Raw genomic sequence first — 23,771 nt, forward strand, 5'->3', positions numbered from 1 at the left:
CATTCTTCAGGATAATTTTATGGTGCAGCTTGTAGAAGATCCCACAAGAGGTGATGCATTGTTGGACCTTGTGATTTCTAACAATGCGGAGATTGTCCAAAATGTCAGTATCAGGGAACCCCTTGGGAACAGCGATCATAATATAATTATTTTCCTCTTAAACTTTAAAAATCAGAAACAGGTGGGAAAATCGAAAACTTAGAATTTTAAGAGGGCTAATTTCCAAAAATTCAGGGCTGCAATACAGGATATAGACTGGGATCAGATACTGTCACATGGTGATACTAATGTTAAATGGGAGAAATTCAAATCTATCCTGGGTTTTTATACTTCTAAATGTATTCCAATAGGTAACAAGTATAGACGGGCTAGATTACACCCCGCGTGGCTTACAGCTACAGTTAAAAGGGCAATTAATGAGAAAAAGAGGGCATTTAAAAAATATAAATCTGACGGGTCACCTGAGGCTTTCAATACTTACAAAAAACTTACCAAAATCTGTAAAAAGGAAATCAAATCAGCCAAAATACAAAATGAAAGACAGGTGGCTAAAGATAGCAAAACAAATCCCAAGAAATTTTTTAAGTATATCAATGCAAAAAAAAAAAAAAAAAAATGGGTCACAACAGGTTGGACCCCTTTATTCTTAAAATGGGGCATCGGTGACTGGAGACCAAGAGAAGGCGGAGATACTTAATAGGTTTTTTAGCTCCGTTTATACAATAGAAGAGAGAACTTCTGACTTGGGTGGTGCCAGTGCGGGTCATTCACCCTGTAATATAGTAGACTGGCTGAATGTAGGCATTATCCAATCTAAGCTCAATAAAATCAATGTGTACAAAGCTCCTGGACCAGATGGGTTACACCCCAGAGTTCTTAAAGAACTCAGTTCTGTTATTGCTGTACCACTGTCTAAAATCTTCAGGGATTCCGTAATGTCTGGTGTGGTGCCAAGTGACTGGCGCAAGGCAAATGTGGTGGCAATATATAAAAAGGGCTCTAGAACTTCGCCAGGCAATTACAGGCCTGTAAGCTTAACTTCCATTGTGGGGAAAATACTAGAAGGGTTAGTAAAAGACTACATACTGGAGTATGTGACATCAAATAGAATAATAAGTGATAACCAGCATGGGTTTACTAAGAATAGAAGTTGTCAAACTAACCTTCTCTGCTTCTATGAAGAGGTGAGCAGGTGCCTGGATGGAGGAGCAGCTGTGGATATTGTGTTCTTGGACTTTGCAAAGGCATTTGACACTGTCCCTCATAGACGCCTGATGGGTAAAATTAGGGCTATTGGTTGGGCAGAAATCATTTGCAATTGGATTGAAAACTGGCTGAAGGATCGTATCCAGAGAGTTGTGGTCAATGATTCCTACTCGGAATGGTCACCAGTTATGAGTGGTGTACCTCAGGGTTCTGTGCTTGGCCCACTACTATTTAATATATTTATTAATGATATAGAGGTAGGAATTAATAGCACTGTGTATTTTTGCAGATGACACCAAACTGTGTAGTGTAATACAGTCTATGGAGGATGTTCATAGGCTGCAGGGTGACTTGGACAAACTGAATGTTTGGTCATCCACTTGGCAAATGAGGTTTAATGTGGATAAAGGTAATGTTATGCACCTGGGGGCCAATAATCCAAAGGCAAAATATGTCCTTGGGGGAGTAAATCTGGGAGAGTCCCTTGTTGAGAAGGACCTGGGGGTACTAGTAGATCATAAATTGAATAACAGCATGCAATGTCAATCAGCTGCCTCTAAAGCTAGTAGGATCAAGTCATGTATCAAAAGTGGAATGGACTCTCGTGATAGGGATGTAATATTACCACTATACAAGGCACTGGTTCGGCCACACCTGGAATATGCTGTCCAGTTCTGGGCACCGGTCCATAAAAAGGATGCCCTGGAGCTGGAGAGGGTTCAACGTAGAGCCACAAAACTGATAAGGGGTATGGAGGGTCTTAGTTATGAGGAAAGATTAAAACAACTAAATTTATTTAGTCTGGAAAAGAGACGACTACGAGGGGACATGATTAATTTATATAAATATATGAATGGTCCATACAAAAAATATGGTGGCAAGTTGTTCCAGATTAAATCAAATCAAAAGACGAGGGGGCACTGCCTCCGTTTGGAGAAACCAAGGTTTAATCACCGGAGGCAACAGGGCTTTTTTTACTATGAGAACGGTCAATCTGTGGAATAGCCTGCCTCAGGCGCTGGTCACAGCGGATAGCTTCAAGAAGGGTCTAGATGCCTTTTTACAGCTAAATAACATTGATTGTTATGCTATATAGGATTGTTTCCCCTAAATCCCTTCCTCATCCAATCCCTACCCTTCCTTGGTTGAACTTGATGGACAAGTGTCTTTTTTCAACCGTATAAACTATGAAACAGGAGACTCCGCCTTGTGGGCCGGACGAGTCGCGTCATTGGAGGCAAAACCCGTCATCGCGTCCAATGGAGGGAGAGGGACGTGCGTGTGAAGTCATAGATCCACCCACTCGATGGTGATAGGTTACCACACAACGGTGGGTGGTGACAAACTCTCCAGACTGTATGTGACGCTGTGAGGCCGTCCACTCATTAATGATAGGTCACCACAGCGGTGGGTGGTGACAATAACAATCCGCCCAGGTTCCATTCGACTACAGGAACTAGGTCCTATCATTGTTAGGGGCGTAACCAGCTGTCAAACTCTGGTAAGTATGGTGCCTCTAGGACGCGACCGGGACAACATCGCAGGATAAAGAATGAATGAATGAATGATATATAGGGACCATTGTTCCGGTATTTGTAACCGGAACAGTGCGGCCCCTTGTATCATTATGGAAATATTGATAAATCAAGCCGGCTCAGTGGTGGTGAGTCTTGGGCCGGAGAACATCAAAGATATGTATATATATACACACACACACACACACACGCGTCTATTGCATAGACACCAAGCAACAACCGAAAGTGCCACAGTACACTAGTGGGATGAAAACCCCTAGTGATGGATACCCTCAAGAGATAACAGCAAGGAAGACTAACTCATATGAATGGTGCAAATGAGATGTTGTCATTTAAGCCTTCTGGTTTCACACATTTCATCCGGAAGATCCATTGAGCTTCCTTTCTTAGAATGCTGTTATTCCAACCCCTCTTCTAGGGGACGGTCGAATTTTCTCGATGCCCTGAAATTTCAGAGCATCCAGGTTGCCCCCATGATATTTATGAACATGATTGGCCAAAGGTCTATCCTCCTCTCTTCTGATATTCCCAATGTGGTCCAGGATTCTAACCCTGAATTCTTTTATGGTCTTCCCCACATAGTTACGAGGACATGGACAGGTGGCCAGATAAACATCAACTGCCGTACCATGGGGATTAAATTCACGATTCTGGTAGGAGACCCCAGTTGACACACTACAGAAGGATTTGCTTTGATTGATATGTTTACAAGCTCTGTAATCTCCACATCTATAGGTCCCTTTAATCCTATTCTTGTGGAGCCAGGTATTATCCGAGGCGATTGGTGTCAGATGGCTATGGACTAAGCGATCGCCTAGATTTTTGCCCCTTCTGTATGCGATTGCCGGATGGGTATCTATCCTATTTTTCAGATCTTGATCATGGTACAGGATCCCCCAGAATTTCTTTAGTATGTTTTTTTACTTCTGGGGCCTTATCGTCAAATGTTGCAATCAGTCTGATCATATTATCCCCATCCTCCTTTCGCCTAGGGACCAACAGGGATGATCTATCCAAATCCCTCACGTGACATTTCACCTCATCCAACACTTTTTCAGGATACCCTCTTTTCAGGAATCGATTCTTCAAATCTCCTGTACAAAAAACTAAGGCAGCCTGAAAACGTATTGAGTCAAAACTCATTTTTCTGACGCCCACCGAAGACCTGAAAAGGGAGTTTTGACTTTTAAATTCTAGTTTGTTTTTCAGCACATTTTTTGTGCTGAAAACTCGGCTTATACTCAAGTGTATACTGCAATTTTATTTTTGAGAATACATTCATCATAATGACTGGCACACAAGCCATTTTAATGTAAACTAGTTTTGATTGACAAGGATGTATCAACTCCAATAGCTATATAGTCTGAATAGGGCAATACCATGATTAAGAATTGCTTAATCGTGAAGAATAACAAAACAACAAAAAACACACACAACAACAAGTTATGCTTTGCACATCTGCTGAGTTAATCCAGAAGAAATATTGAACTTTAAGTTTTCTAGATAACGGCTCTGTCAGACAACAAGCCATTGGTCAAATCCAGCCTGCAGCCTTGTGTTATCCAGGCCGGTCTCCTTTTCCCCATGTCGCAAAGTTCGGAGAGGAGCGTAAGACCTATAGTACTCGGATGCTCACCTTTCCCCAAAGCAGCAGCAGTCTTGTACTCGGCTCCTTTGTGCAGAGACTTTATACTGCTCAAAAGCCGGCAGAAGCAAATAATGTCAGACATGAGGATGGAGGCTTTGAATGGAGGGAAAGCTCATGGGGAGGGGTGCTACCAGTAGGGAGCCATTACAAGTGAGGGGGCTACAGAAAACTGATAATACCCCTTTTCTGTAACCCACTCCTTATAAAGTCCTTTTTATGTGACTACTGCTGTGCGATTCTGACTTTTGGCTACTCAAAGTACTGTGACTAGTGGCTAAAAGGGGTCATTTTGACTATTGGGGGGCACTAACCAAGTTGCCTACTGGTTGACATGGTGTCTGGCAAATAGTCACAAATCCCATTTTAGTTTATAAAGGTGGGGGTCACTACCGGGACTGTGCCCATTGCCTGCTATTTTAACCGTCTATTGGCTACTTCAGAGGCACAGAGATGCCATGGCAGTCTTATTTGACATTATGTGCAGATTTATGGTTGCCCTCATGGGGCCAATTTAAGTAATTACATTTGTTACCATACAACCACTTGCTTAAATGTTGAGTAAATGCATTTATACAGTAATACGGTGAAAAGGAGTTTGACACCCCTGTTCTATAGGAAGCTTGCAGTGAATAGAAAAGTGTCCAGGTCATGGGATGTCACAGGTGCACGACTCATTTGTAACACTACACTAAATTATGAAATGGCTCCAAGAGATATTAAAGCATTTCAAACAACTCTGCTGTGCAGTAGCCATTAAAAGTCAGCAGAGGGAGCCAAAGCAATTCCTATGGTGTTCATCCTACCTAGTGAAGTAGTTGCACAATGTCCCACTTGGGGGCGCATTTAAAAACACTTACATTATATCAGAAGCTTAGAGATTACAAAATAGCCTTTTAAAAACATGCTGACCTCCAGCGGGATTGATGGGTGGTTTATATACTTTGGAAAGATCTCTCAGACCTGAATAGGGATTGGCAGTTTAAAGAGGTCAAGTAAATAGGGGCAATAACAGCAAAGATAAAATATCTCCCACTGATTAAAATCAGCACATTTCATTTACAATCCTAGAGATATTTATTATGGCTGCAGGAGTGTCAGCAGACATGATAATACTGGCATGAAGAAACTATTTTTATGGAAAGTAAATGGCACCCTGTGCCCCGGAAGCCATCAGATACAGATGAGGGTGTTGAGAAATTCAGTTACTTAACATTTCTACCCCATTTGTTCCTACACAAAGATTTCAAAGTATTACTACAGACGTGTGGTCAGGTTATTTGTTGGTATATAAACTGTTCATAACCTCAGTACTACAGAGAAGCAGAAGCCCTCAAGTATTCTATGGGAAACCATTAAAGGGCATGCACATTGAAGAAATGTTTATATATGGCAGATTAAGGAAACAGATGTTATTAAAAAAAGAAGAAATTCTCATGAATTTAGCGATATGGTCCCTAAAGACTAACTCCTTGGATAACTCCTTAATCCTGGTTCTGATGACAATCCAACATTTTTAAAATCCAATTGTCACAGACCAAAAAAAAAAAAATTTGGCTAGGGTTACAATTATAAAGTATATGGTTCCGACTTGCATACAAATTCAACTTAAGAACAAACCTACAGAACCTATCTTGTACGTAACCCGGGGACCGCCTGTATACAGGCAGTCCCCGGGTTACGTACAAGATAGGGTCCGGAGGTTTGTTCTTAAGTTGAATTTGTATGTAAGTATATTTTATCATTGTAGATCCAGACAAAAAAAAATTTTGGCCCCAGTGACAATTGACGTTTAAACATTTTTTTGCTGTAATGGCACCAAGGATTATCAATTAATCTTCATTACAGACACCTTACAGCTGATTATTGCAATCTGGGACTATAGTACAGCATTCAGAAAGCTTCACCAGAGGTCAGAGAGGTCTGTCTGTAACTATGGGTTGTCTGTAAGTCGGGTGTCCTTAAGTAGGGGACCGCGTGTATTGTGATTTTACAGTCGCTGGGAGGGTCTAAATGCAGACTACTCTCTGGGAGGCTCAGAGCCATTGTATTTGGTTGGAGGAGACTGCACACATAGCATAAATCAGTTGTGAAAATACTGATTAAATGGAGGTTTGCGCAAAAGGTACTTTAGGGCTTGGAAGAACTGCCTTTACATGTAAATTTTACGTCTTTCTCCCTTTTTCTATGTTAGACTGTGCACAGAAGAGAAATCTAGCCAAGTGGGTGCAAGAAACGGGAAGGTCTGCAAAATTATATTAACTGTTCTATTACTGTTGTATCCACATTCCTAGCATTTAGTGGGAATATGGAAATAGAGGCTGTGGGAAAGCCCCTTTATGTGCAAAAAACCTTTTCAACTTATTGCATATTTGTACAGAAATTGTTTTCCAATGAGTAAACTTTATTTTCTCCATTATTTGCTGTATGCCATTCCCAATTAGTTCTTTATGAGCGTCAAGGAAGAAATCTGATGAGAAGAACCGGCTTCAGTTTATCATCAGTATTTGTCTTCCTTCTAGAATGGAATCCTGCGATGCTGTATGAGGCCAATTTCACATCTTCAAGTAAAGTTACTTGGGGAAGTACAGGCGTTGGATTAAAGATTGCCAGGCCCGTTTCTTCTACCAGACGATGGCTTTGTGCGCAAGCCTGACGGAAGAAACGGGGGTGGACGATGCACCAGAAGCCTTCCACTGCCCAAAGGGGAGAAAAAAAAAAAAAAACACACACCACACTACACACAACGTACCCACCTTTCAGCAGCCCCACAGCTCATCTCTTCATTAGCAGTAGCGCCATCAGCTTGGCTGTGACACTTCTAAAGAGGGTGCAGGAAGGGTAGTACTTTGTTTTTTATTTTTTTTACTGGGGGCAGAGTGCTGGCTTGCTACATATATACTAGGGTGGGTGGTTGGAGGGCTGCAATATGCTGGCTACCTACACACTGGGGGTTGGGGGCTTCACTATTCTGGCTACCAATTTGATAAAGGGGGCACAGTATCTAGTTATTACAGGGGTCACAGTAGTAATTAAAAAGTGGGGACTGCATGTATTCATTCATTCATTATGGTGGTACTCTGTACATGTATATTACAGGGCTATATACATATGTAAAATCATTTGGGATACTGTATATATGTAAATAGGGTCAAGTGTTGTGTTTCTATATGAAGCTTAGTACTAGTACTGTACTTCTGTATTGGACTCCATACTGGTGCTGTATTTATGTACCAAGCTTTGAGCTGATTAAGTATTTATGTAAATCACTATTCAAATTTGTACAGAGTCTTCTCTCTGGGGGAATGGTGGATAGAAGGGAAAGGAGGGAAAAGGGAAAGAATAAAAAGCAAAGAGTAGTAGAGAAAGAAAAAAGGGGAAAAAAGGGGAAAAAAGGGAGAATGAAAAAAGAAAGGAAAACATCGGTCAGAGGCACAAGAATTAGGGAATCTTTTTGAAATTGAAGTGTTTGGTTTATGTTCTGGACAGATTAACCCCTTCCCGCCACGGCCCTTTTTCGATTTTGCGGTTTCATTTTTCACTCCCCACATTCAAAAATCTGTAACTTTTTTATTTTTCCATGTACAGAGCTGTGTGATGGCTTATTTTCTGCGTAACAAATTACACTTCAAAATGGTGATATTAAATATTCCGTGCCATGTACCGGGGAAAAAAAAATCCAAATGCAGTGAAATTGGTAAAAAAACGCTTTTGTGCCGTATTCTTGTGGGCTTGGATTTTACGGATTTCACTGTGCGGCCCAAATTCTTTGGGTCGGTACGATTACGGGGATACCAAAATTTGGGGGATTTTGCCATCTTCTGGCGCTAATAACTTTTTCATACTTTGTGTATGGAGCTGTGGGTGGTGTCTTTTTTTGCGGATTTTGATGACGTTTACAATGTTATAATTTTTAGGACTGCACGACTTTTTATAGAATGAATTTTTTTTTAAATGGCAAAAAAGTGCCATTTTCGACTTTGGTCGCGATTTTCTGTTACGGGGTTAAACGCAGTGAAAAACCGTTATATTTTGATAGATCGGGCATTTTCGGACGCGGCAATACCTAATGTGTTTATGATTTTACTGTTTATTTATATTTATATCAATTCTAGGGAAAGGGGGGCGATTTGAATTTTTAGGTTTATTTATTATAAATTTTTTCTTATTTTAACTTTTTTTTATTTTTACTTTTACTATTTTTCATACTCCCTAGGGTACTTTAACCCTAGGGTGTCTGTACGATCCTATCATATACTGCCATACTACAGTATGGCAGTATATGGGGATTTTACTACTCATACATTACAAAGTGCTGACAGCACATTGTAATGAATGGGTGAACCCGAAGTAGCTTCGGGTCTTCGTGAGACCCGAAGCTACCATGGCGACGGATCGCCGCTCCTCGATGACGTCACGGGGAGAAACGATCCACGGAAAGATGCCGGCTCCCGCGAGCCGCCGTCTTTTTTAAGCCGTCGCCGATCAGCGGTAAACCATCCGCGATTGGTGCCGGCACCGATCGCGGGTGTTACCGGTAAGCCTTTGCTGCAATATGCAGCAAAGACTTACCGGCTTTGGAGAGGGCTCGGCCCGCGAGCCCTCTCCATGTACCGGGACCCGACATGTGACGTACTATAGCGTTGTGATCACATTTATGTACTTCTGATCAACTCCATTTATGTATCTACTGTGAGTCTTTAGAATGATCGGAACTGTGCAATTATTGTATGTATATCTATGCATTTACATTTTTTAATTACTCAAAAAAAATATGTAGAGTCTTCTAAAATTATAATATTGTGCCTGTCAAGAGTTATAAAAAGGGGAAAGGCTTTTTTGAGATTTGCCCTGTACAACAAATAACCAAGAAACTGCCCTGTTGACTCCATAAACATATTTGGTGTATGACCAAGTTTGTAATATTAAATAACCCTGTATATTAAACATTTTCTCTACCACATCAGGTTTTTCCAGTCCTAATTGAACTTGGCTTACAACGCACTGATTTCCTGGTTTATTACATGCAGTACCAAAGTTTAATGTCACAGTAAAAGCAATAAAATAAATAAGCAAATAAAAACAGTAGGTAATATTTGACTCAGACTGACATAAAAACATATGGCCCATGTTCGCCACTTATCTCTAAATGATAGCAAGCCTAATGAATTTATGGCTTAAAAGAGCCTCTTATCTAAATTACTTCTCATGTTTCAGCATTATGAAATCCTTGTACTATGGAATAGAGGATGCTTAAAACAACACGCAAACCCCTGCCCAGATTTACACTTGTCAGTGGAAATTTCTGTACAGCCAGGCCAATATGGCATATTGTATAGTTCCATGGCACTTCAACAGACCAATCCATAAAAAATTAAAAGAAAAGTTTGGTTTTTTGCTATTGCAACAAAATATCAGTGTATGTAAACACTCAACTCTGACCTGGCCACACAAGCTTTTTCTGGCTCAGACAATACTTATTGTCCACATTATACAAAAGAAAAATTGCTCCAAAAGGAACCCCTTTTTTTTTTAAAACCCTGAAAACTTATATATGGGCTGTTGGGATAGACTCCCTTCCATGCACAAGACACAGTTGAAGTAAAGCAATGCCTTGTACAAACCCATCCTACGACATTTTTCCTCAGACTGCCTTACCATTCATAAATAGAAGAAAGTGTTCTTTTATTGAGCCTCAGAAAGACTCAGTTGTCCCACGAGATTTACTCCACCTAGAAAACTTTGCTTGTGCCACTGCGTTCTCAGAGAGCATTTCCAGATGTTCTGAATGGCTCCTATTTACTACTATGGAATCCCCTTCGCCAACAGAGGCTGCAGTTCTCAATGCTGAACTGCATACAATACAATGTTTCTATTGTTTACCACATAACCAACAGAACAGTAGAATAATGTGGTGCCTGGAGATTACAAACCATTTCTCTGCCAGAGAGAGTCCATACAAATCTCAGGAGCTGCTTACAGCTAGCTCTCTCGAGGAGGATGGGGGTGGATTATATGGATTCAAGAACATTGGAAGAAACAAGAGTTAAAGAGAACCCGTCATGCAAAATAACCCCCCTAAACTAAATATATTTTCATAAACTGCCATTAGAGAGCATTGCCTCTATCCCTTCATTGTCCCTCTACATGCCTGTAAACCTAAGCATTGAGGTCCTAAAGCTGTATGCAAATGACCTGTGAAATGTCCAATGAAGCATTAGCATATTCAAGCTGTCCACTCTATTCATGAGTGGGAGGCACAGCCACGCCCCCAGTGCATGACTGACAGCCTGTATAATGATGTGAGGCTGTATAATGATGTGCTTCCTGGTGCTGGTGGCCACGCCCCCTGCAGCCTGTGTGTGCATGTGTGTGTTTAGGAGAGATACAGCAGCTCCAGGCAGCCATGTTACAGCAGAACATGTCAGATTCATGTGTAGCTGATGTCTGTGTCTCTCACCTGTATATTAGGAGGATGCAGCATGTCAGCAGATACAGCACAGATACTTTACTATACATTACACACAGACATGAGCAGGGGGAGGAGAGGGGAGGGGGAACAGGGGTGACATCACTGCCTCTGACCATGTGACCAGCCTCATTTATATGATAAAGAATAGATGATTTTACAATGAATAATGTATGAAATAACTAGATAAAGGCTGGGATGGGATCCTTGTGAGCTGCTCCAACAGGTAGAGGTGACAGGACAAGTGACACAGACCTGATGACAGGTGTCCATTAAGGACAGATTCATCAGATTGTAAACTCCCGATTTGTGGACTTCACTCACTTCCTAAAGATTTCAATGTGTGTTTTTATGGAGCAAACCAGGGCTGCTTACATCTTGGATTTATCATCTCTATTGTGATAAGGCAATAGAGAATCATCATTACAAGACACACAGATACAAAAACTTACAGGATGTAGGTCTAAGAAGAGAGAGTGCAGTGCTTCACTAGGATGTAAACCGTCCACAGATTCCAGAAATGCTGGGTCAGCATTGTAAAAATGTGGAAATGACAGGAAGAGAGGGGCACCTGGTAAAAATATAGGAAAGTTAATAAAAAAATAAAAAGTTGTCAAATTTACAAAAAAACTCCAAATATTAACCACTTCATTACTATTACCAAGTCAATTCTTGAAGTTCTGTTCTTTAAAGGAGGATCTACAAGATGTAAAGTGGTACCACAGATAACACTTTACCCTCTCCCTCCACTCCCTCCCCCCTTAAATGACTCACTTGATTTTATTAACAGAAAAAAAAAAAAAATAAAAAACCCAAATATTTTATAAACCTGTACAGCGTCAATCCATCACCATTTTCCAGGTTTAGAGATAGTCCAAGGTTGCATGTACTTTTGCAAATATTCTTCTACAGCTCCATCTGCATTCTGCCTGCAACTGACAGACTGAAAGGGGCTCAAATAAAAGTCACATCTCCGTTGTTTCTAAGCAAAACAAAATCGGAGACGCACATAGTTAATCAGGAAAACTTAGAGGGGATATTTCCAGTTCAGTTTCACGTAGAAACGCAAAATATAAAAAAATGGGATATTCTATTTAATAGGAAACCAGAATTGTGTTTCTAGGAGTCACGTTTCCAGAGATGTGACCATTTGAAGTGAGCCTACTCCAGCAAGTCAGCTAGTAGAAGTATAAAGCAAGTAGTAACTAGTGCTGCATCCGCTGCCTCTAAACAAGGAAATGGTTAAAGTCTCACATGTGAGATAGGGACCAGTCAGTCGCAAAATGGTTTATCTTACAGTCGGGATTTTAGATCTGCATTTAAAAAATCTGAATTTTTTTACTTTAACACTTTACATCTCCTCTTTAATAGGGCACCAAGAATTCTGGTGCCACGGATCAGGAGATATGACCGTTTAAAGTGGGACACTGTCTTGACATGTATATACAGTATACGTGCCATGTGCATGATGCATTAGCAGATAGGATGAATATAGCCATATGGATGTAAAGGGGTTAATAAGGGACATTGCAATACAGCAAGACCAGACCACTGCTATCTGTGTAGGGCTGCGTAATCTGTATGTGCTATATAAAGGAATTATCATCAACTAATATAGCAGCATTGTTATTTGGTACATACAGAATAACTTGTGGTGAACAGCCAAGTTTAAACACCCAAGTACACTAAATAAGTTCACCAAAAATACAAGTGTATTTTCATGGGAGAAAACCCCCAAAAAGCTAATAAAATAATCTCTCTAGATTACTTGTTCATGTATAAATCCAGTTGCGTGTAAAGGGTTGCAGACAGGGTGTGCCTTATAGTTTGAGAATAGCACGGAATAAACTCTTTCTTAAAGGGGAGTTAGAGGAAAGAGGCAGGTCCATGGTTTGTCATTTGTTAATGTCCCACAAGAGATTTATCCAGCCATAGTGGAGCTCTCATGCCTCTGCATTCACATTTATCCGTATGCACGATTTACCAGGGGTAAAAAAAAAAAAAAAAAAAAAAAAAAACCACACCACTCAACAGCCCCAAGGCAACTGATCTAAGTGAACTGAACCTTGCTGGGAAAGAGCAGGTGGCAAATTCAGGCCCGTTTAAATCTATTAAAGCAGTGCTGTGCCTTTGAGTTGTTCATCCTAAACATCTACAAATAAATTCATAACCCTTTTGAAAGTGCCGTGTGCTTAAAATCCAATTCTGTCAACAAGGAGCAGAGTAGAGAAACTACAAGCAAAAGTTATAAACTATTCCTTTCTAGGAGAGGCAGAGATACAGCACCAAAAAAGAAATGCTGTTACTTCAGAATTGTTATTTGATGTAGAATACAAGAACCTACACAGTAAAGAGAATTTCAAAACAAGAATGTTATACTTCACATGCAAGCTACAGGTAAAAATGTACAGTCCATTACATTCAATATATAAAATATAAACATATACATACTAAACCGGCAAGAGCTAACATTCATTACTCCAGACGCAACACAGGGGCAAAACCCCTCATTTGGAGGATAATCCGACCCATTCGCAAAAAGATAATTTGGGGCACTGTATCGAAATGTTGGTATTCCTCGGAAGGAGTGCTCTTTTTCGTACACCAATTTCATAGATCTGCATTTATAAAAAAAATAAAAAGTTTTATAATAAGCATTTCTCACCACCACAGTTAAAGGTCACCTCTCAGAATTTCACATCCAAAAGATGTCAAATGTAGCAAGACAAGTCGCAACCAGTCTGCCCTTTGAACAGCAACTTGAAAACAGAGTGTAGATGGTGAAAGTTACAGATGGCATGCCCAGTTCCAAATTTGGAAATTTACGAAATCTGATATGTCTGGCCATCACTTCTGGGAATCTTATCTCCTCATGCGTTAATAGTATTGCTACTATACAAGGTCATTAAATGGATTCATTTTCCTACAAAACCCTGAGATTTTTTCAAGTCTCAGCTGTTTCACAAGCTAAAGTGAAAGATTTATCAAGGAAAAAAAAAAAAAAAAGCACATAATGAGGTCCTTCACATCAACATTGAAATGTCCATTTAAAGGTCATATTCTGCATCAGAAGATACAGTGGAAGATTCAAGGCCAGATGCCCTTGTTTCCTGGACCATTAGCCTCTTTGCTATAGAAGGGGAATTGCAACAAATATCCAAGCCCTTCTCACCCTTACCTGCAAGCATCTGGACTGTAAAATTCTAAAGGTTGGGAGGGGGACCGAAATGGGGGCCACATCTGACCAGCAGTTCCATTGATCATATTGGCTTGCTCAGAAGTCCAGTAGTTAACCTAGAATGGCCATGTAAAATAATATTTGAAAAGCCACATCGAGAGCTATATAATTTCACTTCTTATACAAGATAATCTGCTCTAAATATACTCGAGTAGAAGCCTAGGTTTTTAGCAAAAAATGTGCTGAAACCCCAAACTCTGCTTATACTGAGATAGATATAGATATAGATATATATATATATATATTTATTATATATATTCTCAAAACTCACCTTTCCGGCTTCCCCCCGCAGCAGACTATATACTGGGGATATGGGCCGGCAGGCTATATACTATGGGGCAGGGTCCGGCAGGCTATATACTGGGGAGGCTGTGACCAATGCATTTCCCACCCTTGGCTTCTACTAGAGTTAATAGGTTTTCCCAGGTTTTTGTGGTAAAATTAGGGGCTTCGGCTTACACTTGGGTCGGCTTATACTCGAGTATATACAGTATGTTGAATAAAATCTGTCTATTCCACATCAGGTATAAGGTATAATGCAGGCGCTTCAAACCATTTGCAGATTTTGCTATAGAAGAAATGAGTTTGTAGTCATATAAAGAAGGTATTATATGTATTATATCTTTTAGACTACCTCTGTGAGTCCATTCCACGTATCCACCATTTGCACTTTGCTGATATCTTCTACCCCAGTATTCACTGTAAAAATACCAGTGTTCGAATTATTGAACTGAAAAAAAATATAAATAAAGTCTCCTTCAGTCACCACATTGTAATCTGAAACAATAGACTGACATACTGGCTTTGCCAAACGGTCATTAGATATACAACTTTGCTTACATCTGCAAAAAGGCCAAACTTCCCTTTAAAGGGCAACTTGCCAGGAAGCAAAGTATTTATTAGATCCAGGAATGGGTCACTGTAGCCCCACAATATCTCCTTCACAGTACGATTCATGAATGCTTTTTGGTCATACATCACATATGCAGCATTAAGCAGGATTTTAATTGCAAAAGACAAATCCTTTGACATCTGTGCAGAAACCTACGGAAAAAAAAAGAAAAAAAAAAGAGAAAGATGGTATTTAAGTGGAAGCTTTAAATCAGTGTTAGATTGTCAACCATCAAGTACAATTGCGCAATTTCAGTTTTACGTGGGTTTTTACAACACCGACCTACAGTGTGTGAATGAAAGGTGGGTGAAGATGCACCTATTAATCAAGTGTACATATGCAAGGCATTTGCAAGTCCAAAGCCTACCCCCCCCCCCCCGAAAAAAAAAAAAAAAAAAATTAAAATAAATAAAATTCTATACAAAAAATTTTTCTTTCACATTATTTACCATAAGGAGAATATTTGGGACCACTAAATAATCCTCTTCTCTTCCAGCAGACTTTTCAGGGTCAAACTGAAACGTTCTCGTTTCCACAAAGGACACAGTTGAATTATCATGAAACGTTATGTTCACTTTCTGCTTGCGCTCCCTATAAGGGAAGACATTTAACTTTAGACAGTGTAAAATGTATACCTTTATCATGCAACTTATTTTTTTTTTTATTTCAGATCAGCCAGACATGTTATTATGTTTTTCCTGGTCAAGAAGAGCCATTTGTCCTCCCCTTTGTGCAGCAGAAGGCAAGTTAACAAACTACCAACTCTCTACACTTAAACACCCTACAACAGGCAGTTGAATATATATTTTAACAAGTCAGATTATTAACCTTTTATAACATAGCATACAAAGTTTCATGTGGATGGGATTTAAAACCCTGTGTCAGTGGAGGAAAAAAAAATTTGCTCCAAAGACCCACGTCTCAAGATTTTGCCACATTTCTTTTGGTCCAGGTGTCCAAATATGCAATATATACATTAGGGTTGCACGTATCAAAACCTTGATACTAGATAGGTTACATGTATGAAAGTATCAAACAAGTTTGTCATTTAAGGTACTGAATGACTTGTGCCGATCTACAGACATCTAGTAGCAAGGGAATCCTCAGAGGAGCCTTCGGGCAGAGAAGCCATTGAGTAGATATGTTGGCCACTGACAGAGCAGGACCCACATCATGAAAATATCATTATCAGTCCACATGGTGTTTCTACATGTCCCAGGGCTTCCACCGACACATGGCATCTAAAGGATTTCATATTAGTGAATAAAATATTATTTTTTTTTTTGGCCAGAGGGGGATTTTAACTCAAACTCTAGTCTATCTGCCATAGAGGTACAGGACTTCTATCCACTAGACCAGCGGTCCCCCAAGCACCAAGCTGTGGAACACCAGATACCGACCCGCGGCCAAAACCATGAGAGAAAAAGGGGAGAGAAAAAAAAAAAAAAGAAGAATTATGACACTTGCTTCCAGGTCTTTTCACCTGCGGTTCTGGTTTGTTCTCATCTCAGATTCACAGCAGTGCAGGAGAGGCACATCTATTCACTCTGCCCACATGCTCTGTTCAGGGAATTCATAAAAGGGAGGCTGCTGCAGACATTTTATTAATGATAGAGGCTGCTGCACATTTTATTAATGAGAGAGGCTGCTGCACATTTTATTAAAGAGTAGAATCTGCATTTCACACCCTTTCAAAGCCACGTTTTCCCCAGTTTGTTGGTAAAATTAGGTACGCAAGTTTACACTCAGGTCGGCTTATACTTGAGTATGTGTGGTATGTATGGCCTTTTTCATTGTGAGGAGTAAAAACTAAAGACAAGGGAACATTGTTAGGTGTGTGGGGGCTATAGAAAAAGGGGTATTATAATGTCCCTTTTTCTGTACCCCTTTTTAAGACAATTAAGTGGGCAATTTAGACCAGGAGCTGCAGGAAATGGGACATTATATTGGTTGTGGATAGATGTGGAGTATTTGCTATACATTTTTTCTATACTTAAAAAAAATTTGGTGTAGCCAATCCCCAGATATAAAAAGGTTGGGAAATATTGCACTAAACTATGAGCTTACTGATAGTCAATGGGATGATCTTTTATTCCAATGAAGCTCTAGTTTACATTATAAAAAAGAAATCCACAGGAGCACAATGTAAAAAGGTCCCACAAGAAGGGGGGGGGGGGACACTTCAAACCCCAGACAGGGAGTTCAAGTAATATGTATGGAGGAAGGGGGATTGCTGCACGCGCATGGAAGAAACTATTCACTTTTTTTGATTCAATGGAACGTGTGGTATAATTTTTTCAATAGATTTCACTAGAATATAGAGGGATCTTAGAAGATGCAGCACTACATTATTCATTTAAGCATATAATTAAAACCGTGAAATTGAATACAAAATGTATTAGACATAAGGGCTCATTCAGATGGGCATGTCTGTTGTGCATGCTCAAAAAATGCAGCCGTGTTCAGTCAGCCTTCAGCAGAGGTCGCACTAACATTTTTCCAGAAGGTAATAATACTCTGCTCACCATTTTTGAGAAGTATTTTTACCCAAAGAAGAGTATGGAATTTCCAGTAATACAAATATATAACTCCTAGTCGTATACATTGTTAATAGCCAGCCCCAAACCCCCTACCCCCCCACACTGAGCAGGCTGGGGCTGCTGCCACCAAATCTAATATTTATTTTTGGTGTGTTGAGTTTATTTTTTACTAAAGTGTATCGGGCGATAGTCCTTCCCAAAAACATAAGCCTTCTGAACAATGCACTTAGCAAAACACAGGGTGAAATCAATTAATTAAAACCTAACTTTTAATAATCTTAATATAAAAATGTGTCCTAAAAACCAAACTTAAGGACCAAAACCCGGCAAAATAAATCAATAGTTGCCATAAACACTGGCCATACCACTTATCCTTAACCGCTCTACTGTGTTAGAGCTGGAACCAACCAAGAAAAGCATGAAATGGTCTTACCAGTGGCTGAGTCATGTACAGATGCCGAAGAAGGGTCAGGAGAAGACAGGGGTGGACCCCAGGTCAGGAACAGATGACAGCACTGCACCTAGAAGTCCCTATTGCTGTCTTTCCCTATACCCAGTTCAATAGCTCCTGCCCTGACAAGGGCAGTCCCAAGGTAACCCTACCTAGGGGTAAACCCTGGTAAGCCCTAATATGTTCCCGACGCGTTTCTGGAGCCCGGGATGTCCCAGGTCCGTCATCAGGGGAAATGCAGCTTGTATAGAGGTAGATCCAAAGTAGGGCCTGATGATTGCTTCACTACTTATATCTACGGCGTGCACGTGGACAGTGGTCCTTAGAGTTAGTAAAGTGCCGTCGTCAGTTTGGGATGCATCCCATTAAATGTGGGTTAGATGTGATTGTAGTGGCCAATGGGAGCGGGGAGGGGGGGGAGCGGAAGGGGGGGCGTACCGCGCCGCCCAATGCCTATCGGCTACGCAATACCTACCCAGGTGAGGATCATCACGTCCTATACTCCCCGATCCCGCCGTTTCCCAAAAGCACGGTAACTGATTGTGGCCATCTACAGCCCATAGTGATCGCATACCGGAAGTGTTAACAGCGTCACTTCCGGTTATGCGTAACAGGTGGAACGCATAGGGAGCGTCGTGGACCGCAAGACCGGAAGTGATGTACCCCCGGTCTTGTACATCCCACGGCTCATCCCATGTGGACAACTGACCTATCGTTAGGTGTTTTGATGTGACTAGGTCTCAGTCGCCGCCTCCTGGTTAGCAAAGCGGCAGAGGAATCCTAAGTCATAAGAGAACGTGGCTAAACTCGTACTGATAATTGACAGCTTAGACCAATGTTTTAGTAGCAGGGATAAAAAAGTCACTTTAATGCTTACCCCGTGCTGTAATGCACGTTGATCATGGGTAAGAGTCCCTACAATACATAATATACACATAAAAGACAATTTGGGTAAGTATGACAGAATAAAGAGGTCGATGTCAGAGAATATTTTAAGTCAATGAAACGTTGCGTCAAAGTGAAGGAGTATACCTGGATGACAAAATGTCATCGTCATGAAATGAAACTTGTAAATGTTAGATTTTCATTAAGGCCATTTGGGGCTATTGTGTTGCATCTATAAATCCATCTTGTTTCTCGCTGAAGGATCATCTTATCCCAGTCACCACCCCTCGGGTTGGGTCTAACGATATCGATCCCCATAAACTTGATTTCATCGATGTTACCCCCATGGCATAAATTCATGTGACGGGCCACCGGGGTGTCCCTGTTGTGACGTATGTCACCAAGGTGGTCACCGATCCGTTTACGTAATTGTCGTCTAGTTTTTCCAATGTATTCTAGGCCGCACTTACATTCAGCACGATATATTACTCCCGTCGACCGACAATTGATCATCGTTCTGATCTCAAAGTTTTGGCCAGTGACATTAGCAACAAAGAACTTGCCAACCTGGATTGTTGGGCAAGCAACACAGCCGCTGCACTTGTAGCAGCCCTTTGTTCCCAAGGTCAGCCATGTGTCCTGTGATTTATTGGTAAAATGACTCTTCACCAGGCGATCCTTAAGGGACTGCCCCCTTCTATACGTGATGTGTGATGTCCCACCAACCACCTCTTTAATGTCCGGGTCCATAGCCAGGATAAACCAATGTTTATCCAGGATTTCTCGTATACGACCCGAATCATTATTGTAGGTGGTGATCATACGGATTGGTGTATTGTTTACCTTTCCATCTGGCGATACCACATCCTGCTTATTATTGAGCAAGGAATGTCGATCTCTACCTAGGGCGTCTTGGTAGGCCCTACGCAAGATGGTATCCGGAAAGCCTCTCTCTAGGAATCTATTCCTCAGTTCACCAGCTTGCTTCTTGAATTCTACTACATCAGAGCAATTTCTTCTCAATCTAAGATATTGGCCCTTAGGTATCCCTCTGCGTAAGGGAAGGGGGTGACTACTTTGCCATCTAAGTAGAGCGTTTGTAGCAGTGGGCTTCCTAAATACTGTCGTTTCCAGAGTCCCCCTGTCATTCTTCTTTATCAGGACATCAAGGAACGGTAGCTCGTTTTCTTGGATTTCAAATGTGAAGTGTAATCCAATGTCATTGGTGTTCAGTCTGCCCACAAAATCAACAAACTCATCCCTAGGTCGGCTCCAGATGATGAATATATCATCTATATACCGTGCCCACAACTCAATACCATCTGTGATGTCAATTTCTGATTCCCGAAAAACTATCTTCTCCTCCCACCAGCCCAGGAGCAAATTGGCATACGTGGGGGCACAAGGCCACCCCATTGCCGTGCCCCTGAGCTGGTGGTAAAATTTCCGATCAAAGAGGAAAAAGTTATGTTTTAGGGAGAAGTCTAGAAGGGCCAGTATTAGTGAGTTGTGGGCACGGTATTGTACTCCCCTTGAGTCGAGGAAGTGCGACACCGCCTTCAAACCGACCTCATGAGGGATCGAGGAATATAATGCCTCAACATCAATAGAAGCCAAAAAATGGCCTGGCTCGATGGAGATGTCTTCGAGGCGCTTTAATAGATCCAGTGTGTCCCTCGTGTATGATGGCAATGAGGTAACAAAATTCCTCAGAATCTCGTCTAAATAGAGGCCCAGATTTTGGACCAGACTGTCAATCCCTGAAACTATGGGTCTACCTTTTAGAGGATGGGTCCCTTTATGGATTTTTGGTAGTGAGTAAAAGGTAGCTAGTCTGGGGAACTTAGGTAAGAGGAAATTTAATTCATTCTTGCTGATTAACTCATCAGCAAGAGCCGCATCAAGAATCCGTTTTAATGCAAAAGAGAAATCTTTCGTAGGGTTCGATGTTAAGACTCGATATGTGTCTCTATCTTTTAGAAGGTCCTTACACATGTTGATATAGTTATCTACATCCATGATAACCACATTCCCCCCCTTGTCAGAGGGCTTGATTACCCGGGATGTATCAGTTTCTAATTTGCGAAGTGCCGACAATTCGCTCAGCTCAGGGGCACGGCAATGGGGTGGCCTTGTGCCCCCACGTATGCCAATTTGCTCCTGGGCTGGTGGGAGGAGAAGATAGTTTTTCGGGAATCAGAAATTGACATCACAGATGGTATTGAGTTGTGGGCACGGTATATAGATGATATATTCATCATCTGGAGCCGACCTAGGGATGAGTTTGTTGATTTTGTGGGCAGACTGAACACCAATGACATTGGATTACACTTCACATTTGAAATCCAAGAAAACGAGCTACCGTTCCTTGATGTCCTGATAAAGAAGAATGACAGGGGGACTCTGGAAACGACAGTATTTAGGAAGCCCACTGCTACAAACGCTCTACTTAGATGGCAAAGTAGTCACCCCCTTCCCTTACGCAGAGGGATACCTAAGGGCCAATATCTTAGATTGAGAAGAAATTGCTCTGATGTAGTAGAATTCAAGAAGCAAGCTGGTGAACTGAGGAATAGATTCCTAGAGAGAGGCTTTCCGGATACCATCTTGCGTAGGGCCTACCAAGACGCCCTAGGTAGAGATCGACATTCCTTGCTCAATAATAAGCAGGATGTGGTATCGCCAGATGGAAAGGTAAACAATACACCAATCCGTATGATCACCACCTACAATAATGATTCGGGTCGTATACGAGAAATCCTGGATAAACATTGGTTTATCCTGGCTATGGACCCGGACATTAAAGAGGTGGTTGGTGGGACATCACACATCACGTATAGAAGGGGGCAGTCCCTTAAGGATCGCCTGGTGAAGAGTCATTTTACCAATAAATCACAGGACACATGGCTGACCTTGGGAACAAAGGGCTGCTACAAGTGCAGCGGCTGTGTTGCTTGCCCAACAATCCAGGTTGGCAAGTTCTTTGTTGCTAATGTCACTGGCCAAAACTTTGAGATCAGAACGATGATCAATTGTCGGTCGACGGGAGTAATATATCGTGCTGAATGTAAGTGCGGCCTAGAATACATTGGAAAAACTAGACGACAATTACGTAAACGGATCGGTGACCACCTTGGTGACATACGTCACAACAGGGACACCCCGGTGGCCCGTCACATGAATTTATGCCATGGGGGTAACATCGATGAAATCAAGTTTATGGGGATCGATATCGTTAGACCCAACCCGAGGGGTGGTGACTGGGATAAGATGATCCTTCAGCGAGAAACAAGATGGATTTATAGATGCAACACAATAGCCCCAAATGGCCTTAATGAAAATCTAACATTTACAAGTTTCATTTCATGACGATGACATTTTGTCATCCAGGTATACTCCTTCACTTTGACGCAACGTTTCATTGACTTAAAATATTCTCTGACATCGACCTCTTTATTCTGTCATACTTACCCAAATTGTCTTTTATGTGTATATTATGTATTGTAGGGACTCTTACCCATGATCAACGTGCATTACAGCACGGGGTAAGCATTAAAGTGACTTTTTTATCCCTGCTACTAAAACATTGGTCTAAGCTGTCAATTATCAGTACGAGTTTAGCCACGTTCTCTTATGACTTAGGATTCCTCTGCCGCTTTGCTAACCAGGAGGCGGCGACTGAGACCTAGTCACATCAAAACACCTAACGATAGGTCAGTTGTCCACATGGGATGAGCCGTGGGATGTACAAGACCGGGGGTACATCACTTCCGGTCTTGCGGTCCACGACGCTCCCTATGCGTTCCACCTGTTACGCATAACCGGAAGTGACGCTGTTAACACTTCCGGTATGCGATCACTATGGGCTGTAGATGGCCACAATCAGTTACCGTGCTTTTGGGAAACGGCGGGATCGGGGAGTATAGGACGTGATGATCCTCACCTGGGTAGGTATTGCGTAGCCGATAGGCATTGGGCGGCGCGGTACGCCCCCCCTTCCGCTCCCCCCCCTCCCCGCTCCCATTGGCCACTACAATCACATCTAACCCACATTTAATGGGATGCATCCCAAACTGACGACGGCACTTTACTAACTCTAAGGACCACTGTCCACGTGCACGCCGTAGATATAAGTAGTGAAGCAATCATCAGGCCCTACTTTGGATCTACCTCTATACAAGCTGCATTTCCCCTGATGACGGACCTGGGACATCCCGGGCTCCAGAAACGCGTCGGGAACATATTAGGGCTTACCAGGGTTTACCCCTAGGTAGGGTTACCTTGGGACTGCCCTTGTCAGGGCAGGAGCTATTGAACTGGGTATAGGGAAAGACAGCAATAGGGACTTCTAGGTGCAGTGCTGTCATCTGTTCCTGACCTGGGGTCCACCCCTGTCTTCTCCTGACCCTTCTTCGGCATCTGTACATGACTCAGCCACTGGTAAGACCATTTCATGCTTTTCTTGGTTGGTTCCAGCTCTAACACAGTAGAGCGGTTAAGGATAAGTGGTATGGCCAGTGTTTATGGCAACTATTGATTTATTTTGCCGGGTTTTGGTCCTTAAGTTTGGTTTTTAGGACACATTTTTATATTAAGATTATTAAAAGTTAGGTTTTAATTAATTGATTTCACCCTGTGTTTTGCTAATTTGATACCTCTTGGTGATTTATAGTGCATCCTGGATAAATTCTAGGTAACACTACACATACTCTTTTTTCACAGCAAACAGCTGTTATAAATATTTGATTTTGAACAATGCACTTGCGTTCAATTACTAGCAAGATGTAATTGGCCGCGATAAAATTGCTACTTACTGAGCACAAGTGTTTTGGTTCGGGGAGGGGGGGTATTTATTTATTTTATACCTTACTTGAAATGCCTGGATCATTGTACAAGCAGTTTCACCTCCT

General features: G+C 41.5%; 1 protein-coding gene across 3 annotated transcripts in view; it reads right to left on the bottom strand.

Annotated features, from left to right (window-relative positions):
* SCARB1 (scavenger receptor class B member 1) overlaps positions 1 to 23,771 on the bottom strand; it is a 67,417-nt gene that overhangs the window by 18,497 nt on the left and 25,149 nt on the right. For all 3 annotated transcript variants that reach the window (XM_072144359.1, XM_072144358.1, XM_072144357.1), the window contains exons 3-8: positions 15,435 to 15,576; positions 14,934 to 15,137; positions 14,728 to 14,823; positions 14,034 to 14,149; positions 13,307 to 13,473; positions 11,308 to 11,426 (exon numbers count right to left, since the gene is read on the bottom strand). In XM_072144359.1, coding sequence (XP_072000460.1) covers positions 11,308 to 11,426; positions 13,307 to 13,473; positions 14,034 to 14,149; positions 14,728 to 14,823; positions 14,934 to 15,137; positions 15,435 to 15,576 — 844 coding nt within the window. The remainder of the gene's footprint in view (positions 1 to 11,307; positions 11,427 to 13,306; positions 13,474 to 14,033; positions 14,150 to 14,727; positions 14,824 to 14,933; positions 15,138 to 15,434; positions 15,577 to 23,771) is intronic.

The sequence above is a fragment of the Engystomops pustulosus genome, chromosome 1, assembly GCF_040894005.1.
Source record: "Engystomops pustulosus chromosome 1, aEngPut4.maternal, whole genome shotgun sequence".
NCBI classification, from domain to species: domain Eukaryota; kingdom Metazoa; phylum Chordata; class Amphibia; order Anura; family Leptodactylidae; genus Engystomops; species Engystomops pustulosus.